Source organism: Puntigrus tetrazona, chromosome 23 (genome assembly GCF_018831695.1).
Source record: "Puntigrus tetrazona isolate hp1 chromosome 23, ASM1883169v1, whole genome shotgun sequence".
Taxonomy (NCBI): Eukaryota; Metazoa; Chordata; class Actinopteri; order Cypriniformes; family Cyprinidae; genus Puntigrus; species Puntigrus tetrazona.
In genome coordinates, this window is record NC_056721.1 from 6838341 (window position 1) to 6857635 (window position 19295).

The following is a 19295-nucleotide window of genomic DNA, read 5'->3' on the forward strand; positions in this document are numbered from 1 at the left end:
CCTAGGCACTTTAATTCAACGTGTTTGATTTTACATCCATTAGACTTGCTATTTTCGTTCGCTCAGGGGCTCTTGATGACAAAAAAGTAGTGCACACACAAACACAAAACTAACAAAAGCCTATAAAAACGTCCAATTTACGTGTGGTGTACAAATATCTCCTGAGAACACGAGTGGGATGATGCTTTTTAGGCCTTTGTAGCAAAATCCGCTTCCTAACAGTTTTCCTGTTAACATGTGATTGCAAATCGCTTCCTTTAGAGGGCAGCTCTGGCACACTCGCCTGTAAATGGTGCTTTCACAGCACAGCATCGTATCACGGGAATGCAACGTCTTATTTTAGGATTACCATCATAAAAATATGACATTTGTGGACGACGTTTACAACGTAAATAGAAGGATGCGAAATACATCAGTCAAAAAAAAAAAAAAAAAAAAAAAAAAAAAAAAAAAAAAAAAAAGAGAAAAGGAGCCCGTCCGCAAACTGGCTACTCACAAACGGTGCAATGTTTTCGGGAATGGGGTGTTTTGTGAGTAAATGGGACAAGCGCGTCTAAGATTTTGCATAGATTGAGGAAACCTTTCGGGTTAAATCATGACACGAATGACGCATGGCCATGCTACTAGTTGAGAAATTGAGACAAACACAAAATGTCATGGTAATTAATGAATGAACAGTGAAATTAGCATACAATATATATATACACAAGCTCACCAAGGCTGCATGTAATTGATTTAAAATGGAGTAAAACAGTCGTTTTGTACCGTTTTCTGTTGTAATGCGTTTTAAAATGTCATTTATTCCTCTGATGCCATTATTAGACCAGGCATCTGTGTCAGATGATCCTTCAAAAATCATTCCAATTTGCTCAACAAACATTTATCACTGTTAAATTATTATTTTATTATTATTACTACTATTGTACATTTTCAGGATTCTAAGAGCTTGCTCAAAAGAGCTGCATTTATTTGAATTAGTGAAGACACTAAAAGCGTTAATATGGTGTAAAATTGTTCATCAACTTGATGCAACCTTGTTGAACAACAGTAGAAATTTCTTTGAAAAAAAAAAAAAAAAAAAAGAAAAGAAAAAGAAAATGAATTTAGCATGGAACCGTGTACGTACATTAATACAATGTGTATTAATACCATTATAAGAATTAAAATAAATAAAACTAATCTTTTACTCCTTTTTTACATCATGACTTTCTTCTGTGGAATTTAGAAAGAAGAAAAAGCAAGAATGCCAGCACCGAAAATGTGCTTTTCTTGAAATTAGCTCTAACATAGAGCACTCTTCACAGTAATATCTAGCCCTATCAACAGTAATCAACATACCAGGTCTAAACGCTAAGGTAGATTTAGTCAGTCACTCAATAACACTTTGAGTACGCTACTAAAGTGAGTGCATATATATTACGTAATCTGTGCTAATGACTATATTATTATTGCATAACGTTTACATGTATAGTCTTTTTTTTGTTTGTTTGTTTTAAAGTGCTTTAGTGTTACAGTGAATGGTAGGTCGTTCTATACAAAAGGAGAGGTGTAAATTAAATAAAAGCTGTTTTTGGTAAATAGATACGGGATGTTAAAAAAACGTGCATGCACACAAGTGAAGTAGCAGGAGTTAAACTCTTCCCTTGTCGTTTGAGTGCTAAAACCTTCTGCTTTCAATAAAAGAAGACCCGTGCTGTTTTCCTCAGCAGTATTCCCATGGTGGTCACTAAACCATACAGCCATGAAAAGAAAAGCCGCTGGCCAGATTGCTATATAAAGCATCATTTGGAAACGTCGGTTCTTCCTTAGAGCTCCGCGTTGATGTGCATTCGCTCCGATACCTCAAACTGTCCCACGCTTTCCACTGCTTTAAGCATCTCATCTGCATATTCACGACGGCCCGGAGCCCTCCCGCTCGACCCACGTCAGGTCTGCTGCACCAGTTTGCGGTAGTGGGGCATGACTTTGCTCTCCGGTAGGTAAAGCGCCATTTCCAGAGCCACCAAGATGGTGAACTCAAAAGCGATCAGCTCTCGACGGCTAATCCGGAACCTCTCCTCCAGTTTCTTTGGGCAGAAAAAAAAACCAGATACAGATTAGCGATAGATACAACATAGGGCTGCCACTAATGGCTGTTTTCATTTCGATTAATCAATAAATTAGTTAACAGATTAATCGATTCATCTAAGAGATTAATTTCCCAACCAAAAAAACCCCCCAGCAATCAAGAACATTTTCATTGAACTTGCAATTATTATAATTTTTTTTTAATAAATGGTACTGTACTGAATGGCAATGTATTATAAACAATATAAAGGTTAATGTATACATTACAACAAAGGCCTAGAGGGGGCGCCGGCAGCCTGACGATTGTTTTACAGTTTACCGTTTAATGAATATGTGATGGTTCAAACTTTTATTTTGAAATAGTGATGAACAGATGCGTAGATTTAAGTGATTTGGGAAAATTGTCTGATAATGCTTTTCATGGATTCTATTTTGTGAAAAGCGCTACTTCTGGTATTTTAGCGGTTACCCGACATGGACAAAAACAAAAATAAATAAAATCGAATAGTCGATAGAATCGATGAATCGTGACAGCCGAGTCAGAATATTTGAATGATGATAAGTGATGTTGAAAAATTCTGCTTTGTATCTCGAGAATAAATTTCATTTAAAATACAATAATATATCACAATATTACTGTTTACGATGTATTTTTCATTCAATAAATGCAGCCTTGTTACTCATAAGGGACTAAGCTTTCACCATCTCCAAACTTTTGAACTGTAGTGTATGCGTGTTTCAGAGCATCACTCACGTCAATCAGTTGCTTGACCTCTTGTTTCTTCAGGTCGCTGCTGATCTTGGCGGCGAGCAGTAGGCACGCGGCTGCCACCAGCTTCCTGTTCTGCTTGTTGAGACGCCCCTGCAGGACCAGCTTCTCAAAGTACACAAAAGCCATGGCTATGGTAACCGGCTGCAAGGAAGACTCCTCTCCTACTGAACGAATTTCTCTCTTCAAACTGATGAAGAGAGGGAATGACAAAGACGGCAAAACAACAACGTCTTTATCCACAAATGTCATTTCAAGCACTTTTGAACTTTAAAAGGGATCGTTCACTCAAAAATGAAAAATCTGTCGTTCCAAACTCATAAGACTTTGCATATTTGGAACACAAATTAGGAAATCACTGAATAAAATCATTATTTTTGTACAAATGGCATTCTCGTAGCTTCATAAAATTACAGTTGAACCACTGATGTCAGATGGACTATAATGATGTCCTTACTACCTTTCAGGACCTGAGCATGCACACTTGCTCACTATAGAGGGTCAGAGAGGTCTCGGATTTCATCAAAAATATCTTCATTTGTATCCTGAAGAAGAACTAAGGACTTACAGCTTTGGAACAACATGAAGGGGAGTAATTCATGACAGAATTCTTTTTTTTGGGTGAACTATCCCTTTAAAATTTAACTGTTAAATGTAAAAAAAAAAGGTTTAATCTGGTAACTGCACACATACAAAGAATACCATTTTCTGATTAACCTACCTGTGTATTTAAGCATTTGAGGCTAAACGTTTAAAAACATTTGTGTGTACCTTCTGATTTTGCTCAGTGTGAGTTTGATGTGGGGGAACTTTTCCTTAAAGGTCTCATTCATGTCCTTTTTCAGATCTGACGGTTTGACGTACTCTATTACTGTTGTCTGTAAGAGAGAGAAAGCGAGTCACCGTTAACAGAAAATTTACATCGGTAAACTTTTTCCAGGGTACACGGGTATAAGCAGTATTATCCAGCGGTCAGTATGACGTCTGTAGGTCAGACCACCCTGCTTTCAGCCCAGAGGTTTAATAACACAGATAGCCATTCATCCCTACAGATGTGTATGATGGGTAAATTAATGTCTAAAAACAAGAAACAAGACCTAACTGGGCTGCATTAAACCTTCCAAAACACAAAAACATATCTGTGAATAGGTAAATGGCTGAGCAGCTGTGCTGCGTGGTATGATTTAAAAGTAACAACAAGATAATAACCAATATATGATAAATAATCAATAATAATCTCTCTCACCATGTATGAGGCAAAGATGAGCACTCTTTTATGTTTTCCACATGGCCACCGTGGGTCACTGAGCACATTAGGGTCATAGTCAATGTCTTCAAGGCCTGAAAAAACACCACCCCACACACACACACACACGGCTGTCAATTGAGCCAATCAAACTACAGGAAACACAACTTAATATGGCTAATTTAAGCATGTTTTTGAGATGGTGCCAGCATCTTCCTGCACTGACTAGGCTTAGTTATATTAAAGGGGTAGTTCAACCAAAAACCAGACGTCGGTTACATTTCACGGTGAATAAATGACAGTGTTTTTTTATTTTTGGCTGAACATTTACTTTAAGACGACACATATAAAAACAGCTATTAGCGCTCAGCACGTACAATCAGTGACACACTTGGTTGACACAAGTGTTGCAAATGCAGGCTTGCTAAATAAGGCACAAGAATACACAGAGCTGTGTTGATGACTCACACACTCACTAAGCATTAGAATACAGGAATAGCAGCATTAGTAATTATGACACACACACACACACACACGCAGACACACACATTTGTGCCTGAAATACTGTGATAATAACCATGTCTACCAAGTTGATTGAAATGTCCCTACCCACTCTGTGAATTATACAGCATTAGAACCTTTATTAAGCTCCCAGTTACTGCACACTTTTTGAATGAGTGTGTGTGTTTAGTTTCTGAGTGAATGTGTGTATGCTTTGCATGCTTGTGTGATTTAATTTCACCATTTAGAAGGGAATGAAACAACTTTTGCGTGTCCACAGTCCAGAATTAGCATTAAAATGCTTTTAAGCATTACAACACGCACTTACAAAGCCTTACAAAGTCGAAAAAAGGTCAGAAGCAAAGGAATCTGTCATAGAAAAGAGTTACAGGTGTTCAGTAAAAACAAACAAAAAAGATACTGTATCTTCACTAATTATCCAAGTTGGCCAAGTAATACCAAATAAGACCAAGAAAGTTTATGTATAGAGTAGGTCTAGGGTTATTCTTCAGATATTTAGCTTATTTGAGGACAATATATGCCTATATATGGTCCTCACAAGAGTGTGTGTATATGTGGGAGACATACCCAGGTCCAGGCCGACGGTGCTGTTAAGGCGAGAGGGAGGATAACTGCAAGGGATGCTGTTTCTGGAATAGGGCACGGGTAGAGCGAGATCCACTGCGGGCTTGTGGCGGTCCAGAGCGTTAGTTGGGTACAGGAACTGAGCGTACGACACCGTCTGCACAACAAATAATATCATAACAAGCCGTCTGTCAGCCTGAGACGTCCTGACGGGCCCCTTTAGCCCTCTGGATGCATCAAATGATATAAAGCTGTCATTCCTGAGCAGGTCCAGCGGTACACGGAGCACAACGCCCTGTGACATTTCCTGACTGACTGATTGACAGGTGCAGTGAAAGAATGACACGCTCTTACCCTGCCGTACATGCCCAGTTCCACCCCTTCTAGCCCGGGAAGCATCTCTAGGGTGGTGGATATTCCTCCAGATGAGTGCCTCCGCCGCTGGGCATCCAGACGAGGGTCACTGACACAAAGACAGATTGACAGATGCTTGTTTTCAATGATTAAATCTAAAATTAAGAACAGGGATGGCCAGACGTATTTGTCAGCTGATCCCCTTTGACCTGACATTTTATTTGAAGTACACTGAAATATTAATATTTTAAGAATTTAAAGGGATAGTGCACTCAAAAAATTTTGATAATCACAACTTAGAATAGCCAAAAATATTCATTTGTGTTTCAAAGTAATTTTGGGGTTAATCATTCCTTTAACAACACATTTGCACATTCATTGCTGTCTGATGTCAGATAATGGTCACATGACATGCATTTAAAAAAAAAAAAAAAAAAAAAAAAAAAAAAAAAAAAAGTGTTTTAGTTAACTGTTTTAATTTTCATTTAATTGAAAAGTGTTATAATGCATTTACTGTTGACAATTATTTAATTAAAGTGCATTACAAGGCATATTTAATGCATTAAAACTACTTGCATTAAAATCCTTTATTTTAGTTGATATGTAAATTACATTTTCTTTTGAGAAAACAGTCCAAACATATTAATGACTCACATTAACGACCCGCAACACTGTCCAATCAAATGCTCTGTAAGACTGTGAATCCTCTTAAGGCTACCTACTTCTAAAAAAACTGTGACATACACTAAAATCTGTTGGCTATTTAAAAATAAAAGCCCTTGAGATGGGCCTTGCAATATTTCCCACAACGAAACAAGACAAAGACATGCTAGCTCATTAAAATTACTGTTGTTTGGTTGAAAGCGCAGCACACAGAGCTTTACAGAAAACAAGTTCAAACACAGAGCTAATTCAACACTCAATTAACAACACACACAAGTCTAACTCACCCAATACAGACAGCTTTAAATTCAACCTGATGTCCCAATCTATTGCTTTTCCTTTCAGAAGTAGCTGAGTGTTGTGTACAGAGCTGCTCTTTAAGCACTGACTGAACACACACGCACACACAAACATATATATATATAGTTTTCACTACGTCTAGCATCCCTTATCTACGGTCTTAGACTTCTTGCATAACATGGCTGTTTAATTTCTTCTCTTTTTCAAAAAAAGTGACCTAAAAGACAAAGTTTCCCATGGTTCGATTCCTTTTTTCAGCATTTCATGAAACCATAATGAAAGAGGGTGGGAAAGGAGAGGAGGTTTTGGCCGTGTCATGCCAGGAAGCATTTCATGGATGTGGGAAAAATTCCTTCCTGTCCCATTTGCCCTGAATCTCACCTAGATATGAATCCCTGAGAAAAGCCAAGGAAACCAAACAGACCTTATATTCAGATCAACATAACTCCGTAACTGTGCATCTGACTATTTGAGATTTAGGAAATGTAAAAACATGTAATGCAACTGACAGCTAGGAATACAAATTTCAATTCTAATTTTGAATTCTCAACCTTAATGATCCATCAATTCTTCTACTATGTTAGTATGGTTTTGTATGGGATTATTCAAACCCAGTCTCTTGCTAACAATATAAATGTACAAATATACCAAGGAAAAACTTAAAGGGCAACTTCATTCAAAAATAAATACAAATCTGTCAATAATTACTTCGTTTCCAAACCCATAAGACATTTGCTCATCTTCGGAATAATAATTATGATATTTTGCAAGAGCTGAATTGCAAGCGCTTTCTGACCCTCCATAGTTATATAACTGAAACAATTTCTTTACCCAGAAAAGTAGTAAGAACATCATTAAAATAGTCCATGTGACATCAATGGTTCAACTGAAATGTTATGAAGCCTCAAGAATATTTTTTTTTGCAAGAAAACAAAACCAACTTTTTAAAAAAAAAATGCATTCTCTTCCGTGTGAGTCTTCAACATGCATTTTAGAGACGAATAAAGGCATATTTAAAAAAAAAAAAAAAAAAAAAAAAGAATATTACATTACAGTATATTCCTGGTTCATTTTGAGTTGTTGAAAGTAATACTGAATGATTCAGTGAGTCAATAACTGTTACAAAGCGATTCAGTAAGAGAGTGAATAATTGGTCTGAATAGACAGATTTAACACTTATTACTTGAGTCTTTTGCCTGATTAATGTATGAAAATCTGAATCAAACAGACTGGCTAAAGTGCAAACCAAAATCCTACCTGATAACAGACAACTTGAGAAACATAGCTTCATTAAGCTTGACTGAGTGAATGTACCCCTATTACACTATACTGTACAGGCAAACCGGACCTTTGATTTAAATAGGCAGATTTTCATGTCTGTTTCATGCATACCTGATGTGGAAGCTCTCTCCATAAGGCAGCACAGAGAAGGCGGCACACAAAGACCTTTTGGCGCAGATAAGCACGATCCTGTAGTGGTGAACACAAACTAGTTAACATTACACCCACAGGCCGGCTCATAAAGGACACGCTAATCTCTACATTCAGATCAAGACCAAACAATACCTGTGACACCAGAGTGGTCAAATAAGGCAGTTTTCAAAATACACTCCTGCCTCAACACACACACACACACACACAGTTAAAACACCTGCACTATCAGTCCCAGTGTACACATCTCTCTCATTTCTCCACACAAAAACACAGGAAGTGGGGGGTGTGAGTCAGCTATTGGTGTGTGACTGCCTCTTAACCATAGAAATGTCAAAGTGTGGTAAGATGGCAGTTAACACGAAACTGAGGGTCTACCGCAGCAGTCACATGTCAGTGGGGACATTTCTCCAGAAATAACAGTGTGCATGAGTCAGTGCAATTAATCCAATCATTTTCTACAGATTTCTGGGATGGATTTCCATTTCTATCTCAGGTATCAATATTGGGTTTAATAGATTGTTAACAACCATCATGTGTCTCCATTAAGAAAACCATCCATTTTTATACTGAACTCGCATTTATTTGTATAACTACAAACTAGCTTCACAGAAAATGTAAGTTTCTACATTATAGTTAAGGGTATTTTATCGGTGGTTACCTTGTCAAGGTGATTTTCAGATTGTTTATTAAATATTAAAATTGAAAAATGCTATATAAAAGCAGGACCCCAACAGTCTTACAGGATATTAATGTGAATTCTGCAACTGTGCTCCATTGTTTTCTATAGAGAAGAGTTTTAGCTTACTTTTTGTTCGCTTTTTTTATATTGAGCCTCTGCATTTATTCCATAGATGAGGCCACTGAACACCAGGCTTATCTGGACCTGTGATCATCCAGTGGAAAATATCTTGGTCATTAAGCAATCCTGTCTGTGACCCTGAGAATGCAGTAGTAGGTACGTGCGTATTTGTGTGTGAAAACCCAAGGCCTGGGAACACAAGCAGAAAATATGGGCCGCTGTCTATTTGGGGCAGTTTATAATGGGATTTTTGTAAACATAGCCAACGTTCAACAGATGGAATGAGGCCAGATCTCACGGAGAACAGCCACTTCCTGAAGAGAACAACCAAATTCCAAATTCGGTGTCAAAACTATGACATAATATCCAATCATAGATGTTATGCAAATTTAGATAACTGAAATACAAATTTTGTAACTTTGGGGTTCAATGCAGTTGGCATTCTTCAGTAAGACATGAACAAAGCTAATAAAACAATTTGCATCAAAATTAGTGAAAAACCAAAAAACATTGATATTGTGAAATATTATTACAGTTTAAAATATTATTTTTTTTCAATTTGAATATAAAAGTAAGGTCTAAAACACACACACACTTATTTATTTATTTAGACGCGACATTTCCATAACTGTTTAACCGTGGCTCTATATGCCACCAGACTAGAATTAAAATGAAACAATCAAGACTTTAAGCTTTAATTAAATGGGTTGAACAAAAATATAACAAAATCCTTATTAATTACAACCATTTTTATACACAGCTCCCCATTTTAGGCGCTCTAATTGGACAGCACAATAAATAATGTTCATTTTGTAATAATTTGTTAAATCCATTGTGAGCAATGACTGCCTCATGGTCATCACCAGAGGCTGGGTTTCCTGCTTTCTGATACCTTGTCAGGCCTTTACTGCAGTGGTATGTTTTCGCTTTTGATCAGTTTAATGCATCCTTAATGACCCCAAACTTAATATAAACTGATAATAACCTACTTTTGCCGTTCTTCAGAATATCAAACTTGCTGATTGCCCAAAATAAAAGAAATGTACCGTTTTAATACGGCCTTCATTAAAAAGTGACTTATGATAATAGGAAATGTGTAATTGCTATTTGTGTATAAACCGTTAGAGATATGATGTTGTTATCACATGAATCGTACAAGAGCACTGCATAAAGTAATTGTAAACAGATCATTGCCAAACTGAGAAGAGAATGATGACGAGAGCCAGATTGTTTGTTTGAAGAACAGAGAGAGGAAAACATGACTAGCATGGGAAAGAGACAGACACACACACACACACACACACACACACACACACACACACAGCCAGACAGAGGGCTGTTATCACTGGTATTACCAACCCAAACCCACACACACACACATATGGAGGAATGAATAAACACACCTGCTGCCCCTGGTATCATACTGCCTCATGTTCTTAATAAAGTGGACTTTCTTCACGGAGCGTGGACGAGGAGAGCCAGATGCGTTCCGACTCCTGAGGACAAATACAGATGGACAGAACATGGGTAAAACATGAAATGAAAATCCTTTAGTCTTTCATATTTGGTTTCACCTCACCACTGTCTGAAAATTAGACGCGAGCTTTATAATGCATGCAGCTGTGACTCAGAGCAGCTACATCAGAACTATTCAAAACAGCCCAAATGCCCACAAGTATTTCATCCAAACTCAACTTCGACGGAAAGAATCAAAACAAAACACAAAATTCAGCACACACACAGGATTTATGCTGCTTGAAACCGCTTTAAACCAAATGCGATTCCTTTCATTTGTTCTATATAAAGTCATGTATTATTATACACCCGTTTGTTCCCGTTCAGCCAAGCGCTGCTGCAGTGTTTAAATGCTGTTTAAATGTGACTGAAGTGTGTGAGCCAACCAACTGGCTGTTTCCCCTCCTCAAGAGAATGTGCCATTATGGCTAATGAAACTGACCATGACCTGCTCCACTTGGCACCACCATTATGTCTCTTTGCTCGTTGACATGAAACTACCCTCACATTTTACTAAGATGTGATGAGAGCAGGGCTAGTTATTACATTTTGATAAAAGACAGACAGTTTCCTTTTAAATAATGATGAATCTCTTGCAATAAAACATTGTTAAATCATTCCGTGTGTAAAAAAAGAAGCAGCAGGAGACCAGAAAGTACTGTACAAGGCAATCACCACTGACAATATGGTGTCTGTACAAAATTATAGAAAAGTTAATATACAGGCATACATATATGCATACACACACACACACACACACACAAATATATAAAAAAATCTTTTACAACTTTGATTTTTATTTATTTAGCATTCATTAAAGCATATAAATAGTGCAAACTGTTAGGTTGCAACAGGTTTTTTTTTTCCTATAAAATTCTATATTGTATTTTTTAAGCAACTCAAATGTATCATGCATAGGAATGCACAAGAGTGCCAAGAGCTCTGCAATTCTTTGGAAAATATGGATTATGGCGCATTAAACTAGGAGATCAGGTTTTAAATGCCAAATACCAAGTGCCTGAGCAGACAGCCGGTCAAATCTCACAAGATTTCTGCTACATTTCGTCTTACGTCCTGGTTAAATAATAATGTGCACTGCAAACCAACAGTTTCATAACTGAGCAGTTGTTAGGGCTTTAGAATGACACCAGATCAACAGCTAGTCAGTCTTAAAGGGACAGCAACACAACTGATGCATTTAAGGCCTAGAGAGGTAGTTAGGGCACCATTAAAATAGTGGTTCAAACAGCTACGATATTTTAATGAGAATACTCATTGAATAAAGTCATTTGCTTTGCAGACAAAATTATTCTCAGAGATTCATAAAATTAAGGTTATGAACCACTGATGTCACATGGAGTATTTTAATTATGTCCTTACTACCTTTCTGGGTCTTGAACGCGGTAGTTACATAGTTGTATATGCAGGGTCAGCAAGCTCTCGGCAGCAATATCAATGATATCTTCCAGGTCTGGAACGACACGAGTGAGTAATGCCAGAATTTTCACTTTTGGAAGCTTAAATATGATGTGGTTCAGACATGTAATTAACGTCTATCAAAAAACCCATAGAAAGTCAGTTACATAACTTTTGATCTACGTCTCATCTGTGTGTATTCAAAGCTTGTACCCTCTATCCCTACACGAGCATCACAGATTTCTGTTTTGGCCACCAAACCAGGCCACATCTACCTTCTGTTTGGTTTGATGTAAAAACTATTACACAACCCTAGCGTGCCGAACAAACACAAACAGCTCCCCCTATTCGCACCCTCCATCTGCTCCGCCATTTGTGTAGCGATACACCCTCCCTCCGAATCTGAATTACTGTTATCATAACCCAGGGCGAGGAACCGCACCTGCGTGCAGGCGAGCGAGAAGAAGAGAGCAAAGAAAAACTGAAGACTGTGACCGAAAACAAATGACTTGAAACCCTTTTATTATCTCCAGAATGAAAAACGTGATGAACTCTGAAGCAGCTGCCAGCTTTGGGTAAACCTCATTCTCCTCGGCCCATCTGTCACTCACTTGATCCTGACATTTCATTTATTCTGTCTTTTCTCTCTGTTTTCTAGTAAATCTCAATCCATTTGCATCCGTCTCAAATGCAGAAAATGGGATGGAGAGGGGACTAAGACACGAGTTTGGTGAGGCGGGACGCCGGGGGTCAAATCAAATCACAGACACAATCAGAGTGGGCAGATTGCCCAGAGAAAGATGGATGTGTTTGTCTGAATCATCCATTAAGAGCGTTCATGGAAACAACAAATTTCTTTATTGATTAGACTCGTCTCTGTGTATCAATGACGACATTATTAAAAACAACATTGCTTCTAAGCGAATACATTTACATTACTTATTTAGTGATGCACTGGCATAAAAATCTAGATGATACAAGATATATCATGGAAAATCTACTAAACCGTTAAGTATGTAAAAATACAACTGTAAAAACTTAAGTCAACAGTAATTTAATTCACATCAGATTAAAATGTACAGACTTTGCTCAGACAGGGTACTGTATAACAATTTGTTTCATACTTTACTTTTGGTGGTTCTGGTCAACAAAATAGTTAAGGCATTAATATGTTCTAATAAGCTACTAATAAACAGCCTATATGTAAAATCATGCTAATAAGCAACCAGTGAGAACTGGTCCCTAAACTAATGTCTCGGTTGGTACTAACTGATCACGGTCTCATTCATCTGACCTTATGAATATATGACCATTGCCAAAATTAACTTTAATTTTAATAAGATTTTATAAAACTTAATAAATAAAATTGATGAGGAACAACCCATCAGTTTCAAAAAGAAATACAAAGCCTGTGCTGACAAAGAAAACTAATTGATGAAATACGGAATCTAATATAACAATTTTTACAAACATTTCACAAGCATTTAAGGATATTTTATGCAAGTATAAGAGAACCTTAAGGGCAGCCTTAAGGAAGAAGAAGAAGAAGAAAAAAATTTAATAAAAATCACACTTTGTGCTTTATGCAGTCGGGCACATGTAATTTTACATTTTTTGATTTCCTTGCATTAAAATAGTAAAACAACTGTAAGACAACAGAAAATCCACATGAGAGGATGACTCATCAGCCCATGGAATCTCATGCAGCAGGCTGGCAAGGATAAACAAACAGTTAAGAAAGAATGTACTATCCTACAGGAATAACTCAAGTTAAGAGGCAGAGGAATGTTAAAATGTTCTCCTCCATATACTGTACCGCTGCTCTTCTATCTTCATAACCCATGTCTATTATATATCTCATATTTTTATGTCCAGCAGATCCCTGCCCCTCATTCCAGGGATCAATAGCTGTTCCTGGCTGACTGGATGCAGTCTGGCCACAATCACGTCACAAAGCTTTGAATAAATACCCTGGCGTAATCCTGCCTGGACTGGACATGCACAGAATTAAAGTGCTGAGAGAACATATGGCCTGATTCCATGCTTCCAATGTTCCAATAGCACACGGGGATAAAAGACAAGGCTAGAGAAGCAGCGCCGGGGCAAAAAGTGCCGAAGCACAGGCTCAAGAGGAAGAGAGTGGGTGAAATGTCAGGCTTCAATCCGTGGGCTGGTGTGTTGGAGGTGAGACATGGGCTACTACATAATTTAAGAGCCAGATCTTTGCCTCAGAGTTTAGTAGTTCAAGACAGCTGCTGTTTTGGATTGTACATAAACATATGATTGAAGTATATATACTTCAATAAGGTCTGCAGGCAGTACATAAAGTATCCGGAAAATATTAATAAATCACAACTGTTTCCAAATGTTGTAAAAGTCCCCTATTATGGATTTTTAAAAAGTGTGCAACAAGTGAATGAAACGTTTTAAAAGTGCACAGCGTATAAAGTTATTGTCTCAAAAGAAAGTCGAGTCTGAATCATTTAAAAAAGTTTAAAAAAACAAAACAAAACAAAAACAACATCCCAAGCTGTTTCATACAGACATCAACGTAAAAACATTAGTATATTACCCGCTAATGTCTTGGAAAACTTGATTTTCATGTTGGTCTGAATGAAAATGCCAATTCATTCTTTGCCACTAGGTGCCGCTTTTGGAGTGGTAAAAGCAACCTGGCCTCATTGGAAATACGTGCCTCTTCATACATTTCTGCAAAACTGTAGATTTACTCTGTGACTCATGTGATACCGTGTTGCACTGAATCTCAGATTCGAATCCTGTGAAACTTCGGATGAACAAAACAGCTCAAATCCAAATAGGGAAGTTAAAATAGTCTGCTTCAGAAAATGAACTACTTTTGCATTTGTTAACACTATAGCGTAAGTTTGGGCTTGGGCTTTGGTGTAGGGGATATTTCCAACATCACTGGAAATTTAGCAACACTCACTGGATACTTGAATTCTGAACGGCTGCAAAACGTACCCCAAGCAGCAAAATAAAAAAGCCCCAATAGGTACATGTAAATAAAAAACGCGCCACGGTCGTGTATTAAATGTGTGTTTTAGCGCCACTCTTTGGGCATTTCACTTTGAAAGTGCAGAGAAACGTGCAGTGTAGTAAGGTGTACAGAAATGCAGCCATTTAGAGGCACATATTTCCATCGAGCCTGGGTTGGTTAAAAGCTCAAAAACACTGCTTTAAATCAAATCGACCAATCACGGGAGGGGACAAATCGATTGGTAGTCTTAGAACAAATTAGGTAAAGAATAAATGCATATTATATGAAAATGAAAGTGGTATTTGACCTTACATGCATGTCGACCCGTTGCTTAGGACAAAACCAAAATATGAACCTTTAATAACCCATAATAAGGGCATTTTAAATGTTTCTTGTTGTTGGTCTATGTTGTCCTCTCACATACATTTGCTGTTGGTTAATTCTCCCTCATGCCTTTTTACATGGGTAATAACGTAAATAATGTTCTGTTTCTTGCACAAACTGATCTTTTCATATTACGAGACCTCAATATATTGTCAGGAGGCACGGATATTCATTTTGTGTTCTTTGATATGGTTTTGCTCACTTTCATTTCGTGAATCACCAAGACCCACAGTTCAGCTAAAATTCTCCTTTACTGTTGTACTAAAGAAAAGTCTCCTGTATATTGGCTGGCCAAGAGTAAATTAACAGCACATTTTCATTTTTGGGTGAACGACGCGTTTAAATTCTCCATGAGATCGGTCATATCCCAGCTAAAAACATTTTTCAAACATTAAACCTAGGAACAGTAGTGTTAATAATGTGTTATTTGTCTTTGTTAATATATGATATTTTTTAAAAAACCTACGCACACTCAAGTGTACACAAAGGCATACCATTTAGGCTCACTCCCATAACACTTGTTTTCAACAGCAAGGAGAGTGTGAGGAGAGCCTTTCTGTTGACATGAAAAATTCATTATACATAATGTCTCACGCTGTCATCAGATCTAATGATAAAACAGCACATCTAAAACGGCAAAGGTGGAGGACAGCCAAATGACACTAATAGCATCCTTCACGCTGAACATTGTTTTCCTGGAGAACCTCAGCTTCAAATTCGGATTATGCCACGGGTGCTATTGACAAGCGCATGAGCCAAACCCAAGGTCAATCTGCAAACAACACCACTTCCCTGTACACGGATACGCCGGTTCAGTTATTAACTCGCACGTAACGACTTCCCCCAAACAAGAAGAATCAACAGTTTTCTCTGTCGTGTCTAGACTACCCATTACTAGACATAACTAATGAGATTACAGAGATGTTTTCCACTTAGCACGCTCAGAACAAGAGTGACAGAAGTCAAGAGATACAGAGTGAATTGTCACGGACTCGATTCCTCAACTGGCAGAAGTACCTTAATAGTCCTTGCCGCCTTTGCGTGAAGCGGTCGCGCACAAAAATGCAATATACAAACTAAGCAGCAGAAAAATACAAAAAATACAAAATTTGGTGAAATGTAAATGTTCTATTTGCAAAATAAAGATTCTCCATTGTTCTAGCTTGATGCATTTGTGATTTTTTTGTGAGCTTAACATTTTTTTCAATGAAATGAAGGACAGAAATGTCTCGCGTTTCGAACAGGCTAAGAAAATGACGATAGAATTTAGGATATTTAAGGTTGGAAAATGTCTTCATAAGACTTGACTTCTCCATCAGAAAAAGAGGCATGTGTAATAGAGCTCAATGTGAGAACATTTAAATGAAGAGACGGTAAGATTCACCCTTTAAAAAGTTACCACAGGGATTCATGTTCAAACAGCAAAAATGAATATAACCCAAAGGCAAAAGCAAAAAAAAAAACACCTCACGCAAAAGTCTTTCCACTATTGATTGCAAAACAGCTCTCTTTTGAGCAACTACATAAACAGTTCAAAGCCTCAGAAGCATTTTGACAATGCACGAAGCTGAGAATTTGGCAAGTGCGGTAAACAAGCTCCTACTTGTTGTACTATTCAAACGTCTTTATTTTGAATGTCACGTCTCTCAGTGACCATGCTAAGAACGGTTACTAAAAAAACTGACTCTGAGAGGTTGCTTTCAAGCAATGAAAGGTCAATTTAAATGCATGTTGGATGCATTTACTGGAACTATTTTAGGAAGCCGCAACATTTGAATCAAGTTCACGTAGCCCTGATTTATTCTCCAGTGCAGAGACGGTTCAATCCCCCCAGGCCTGCGGAGACCCTTTGAAGGGTTGAGAATATGACAGAATGTCTTAAGCTTTAATCTCTGCAGGTACTGTGTGCACAAGGCAGCATGAAGCGCTGGAAGAGCACCACCACCCCTAAACGCAGCACAGACTGACCTCAAAGCTCCAGCTGATAAAGCAAAGCAAATGTCTGCCGCGACTGTCAGTCTGGTTTGAATCTACATGTCACAACCGCACCCCTGTTAAAAGTGAAGTTGGGAAGAGGGTTTGGGGGGAGGTATAGTCAAAAGAATAAAGACCTCCTATTGCTCAATGGACTGGTGAGATTAAGAGCTAAACATAAACGTCATTCTCTCACAATGTGTACGCCAAGCTTTTTCACTTCCTCATGTGACGAGATAGACCAACCAAAGCTGAAAACTTCACACACAAATGGCCATTTTTAGGCAAGGTTCATTTGGCTGTGAAGTCATCTGGATTCCAGAAAGGGGTTTGTTCAGTCTGTGGTCAATCAGATTATAGCGAGAACGGAAACTTTTTTTAAAAAAAGTTGCGTCCCTGGAACAACATTTAAAAGTCAAGCAGATAAAATCTATGGCGGTGACTTGTCATTTCACCCTAGTTTTCTATCTGCAGATCAGCGCAACCTGAAAGCTTGTATATTTAAAGAACAACAACAAAAGACGCTTCTAATATAATTCCCAAAGTGATATTTGGAAAGGATTTTGGAAACGGACCGGAAAAATGCGCGTTTCGAAAACTACAGATCACATAACCCCCAGATGATTCATTCGCTGTAAATAGGGGTGTATATTTAAAGCACAAGCAAATTGGACTCTGACTGGACGGATATGTTAAATGACTAAAAATCATGAAGAAATCGTGCATACGCTTTGTGTTACTATACATGGTCCTCTGTAATCAGATCTTTGAAATCTCTAGTAAATAATAAAAGAATAGAGTGAACATTGACGTTGGTGACATTTTATATAAACCCTCGTATCATTAGTCTGGATGACTCTATGGTGCCTCTCCCTCTAAATATACAGGTTGGGTCAATCTGCTACAAAGCATGCCTATTTAGACTGCTCAGAGGAATGACTAACACCTTACGTTACGTGTCCTTGTTAATGCTGGAATATTAAAAAAAAAAAAACAATAAACTGTGCAATTATATTAAACCTCAGAAAGAAATTACACATTAATTTTATATAGTTTATCAGAATTACTCTTTACTTACGCAATAAGAACTCTAATATAAAGCATAAAAACCTAATATTTTAACATTTCTTTTCATCCCAAAAATGAGTGTGAAAAGGATGGCAATGGAAGAAATTTTAAAATATAGCCTTTTCTGGCATTAAAACAAATACAACATTAGAAGCACTAATTTTTAATTTATAATATAAGACGCTTGCTATACTGATTATGAACAGTTTTTCTACATTTTGACATTATATTTACTTTTCTACCACAAAACTAGCAAAACATTTATTTTAAGGGGGTTAATGTATTAATATCCACTATTAAACGATTTAAGCATCCACAGCTTTAAGATCAAAATCAAATAAAATAAGACGCTAACTTATCACCTCGTCACACATGACATGCATAAATATGCTGCCTAGGTAAACACGGCCAAGTCTTTTTGTTCCGAAGTTTACGTAAACTATCAGAATGCAGTGAACTGTCCTGTCTCGTCCTGCCCCTAAAGCGAAAGCCCTGTTCAGAAACCCGTGCAGAACCCACCGCGGACGAGACTCCAGCGAGGAGCCGCAGCTCTGCACCGACAGCAGCGTTGGAGACTTCCGCGCTCCGAGCGGAGTGGGCTGCAGACTGCAGGGGGACAGGAGGTTGCTCTGCGAGGAGAACGAGCCCCTCTCCCTCTCCAGGAACATCTCGGTGCTCCCGGGGTTGCTAAACCCAGAATCCGACGGCAGGACCAGGATGGGCGGTACGCCGAGCAGCCCGAGTCTGGGCACAGAGAGGCTGGAGAAGGTCCCATCGCTACTGGCCGCAGCGGACAGTTCGTTCACAGTCGCACCGATGTCAGAGCACTGAAACTCGGCATCACTCGGGCCCGCTGCGCTCACATTGTTCCGCACTGGCCGACCGTCCAAGGATATATTAGTGAGAAACAAAAGCGCGGCTTGCCTCCTCCGCGAATCTTTACTTTTCCGCAGGTGCTCTCGGAGCAGCTTGCCAGCGCATGGGTTCAGAGTGCTCTGCGTACTGCACGCAGCAGCCGCCATTCTCGAGTAAACCGCGTCCGCCGCCGCTCGGTTCTGTTTCTACCCCGGCGCTACTCGCCGGGACACGCCCACCCTCAACCGATTGGCTTAGAGGCCAGGATTTTAGTAAATAGATAGAGCGTGCGCGGATTTGATTGGCTGATGAGTCATAAAGCGTTTAAAATAATTTCGCAGGCGCGCTCCGACAGGAGAGAGAGAAA

The 19295-nt window shown here is 38.4% G+C and overlaps 1 protein-coding gene across 1 annotated transcript; it reads right to left on the minus strand.

Annotated features, from left to right (window-relative positions):
- Window positions 1-466: 466 nt before the first annotated feature.
- Window positions 467-19125, minus strand: cables2b (Cdk5 and Abl enzyme substrate 2b). The gene is made up of 9 exons (XM_043223998.1): window positions 18593-19125; window positions 10122-10214; window positions 7878-7955; window positions 5523-5631; window positions 5172-5325; window positions 4083-4177; window positions 3608-3714; window positions 2822-3026; window positions 467-2066 (listed from the first exon to the last, which is right to left on the minus strand). Exons 1-9 carry the CDS (start codon window positions 19093-19095, stop codon window positions 1926-1928), a joined length of 1485 nt encoding a protein of 494 aa, XP_043079933.1. The 5' UTR covers window positions 19096-19125; the 3' UTR covers window positions 467-1925.
- Window positions 19126-19295: the final 170 nt, after the last annotated feature.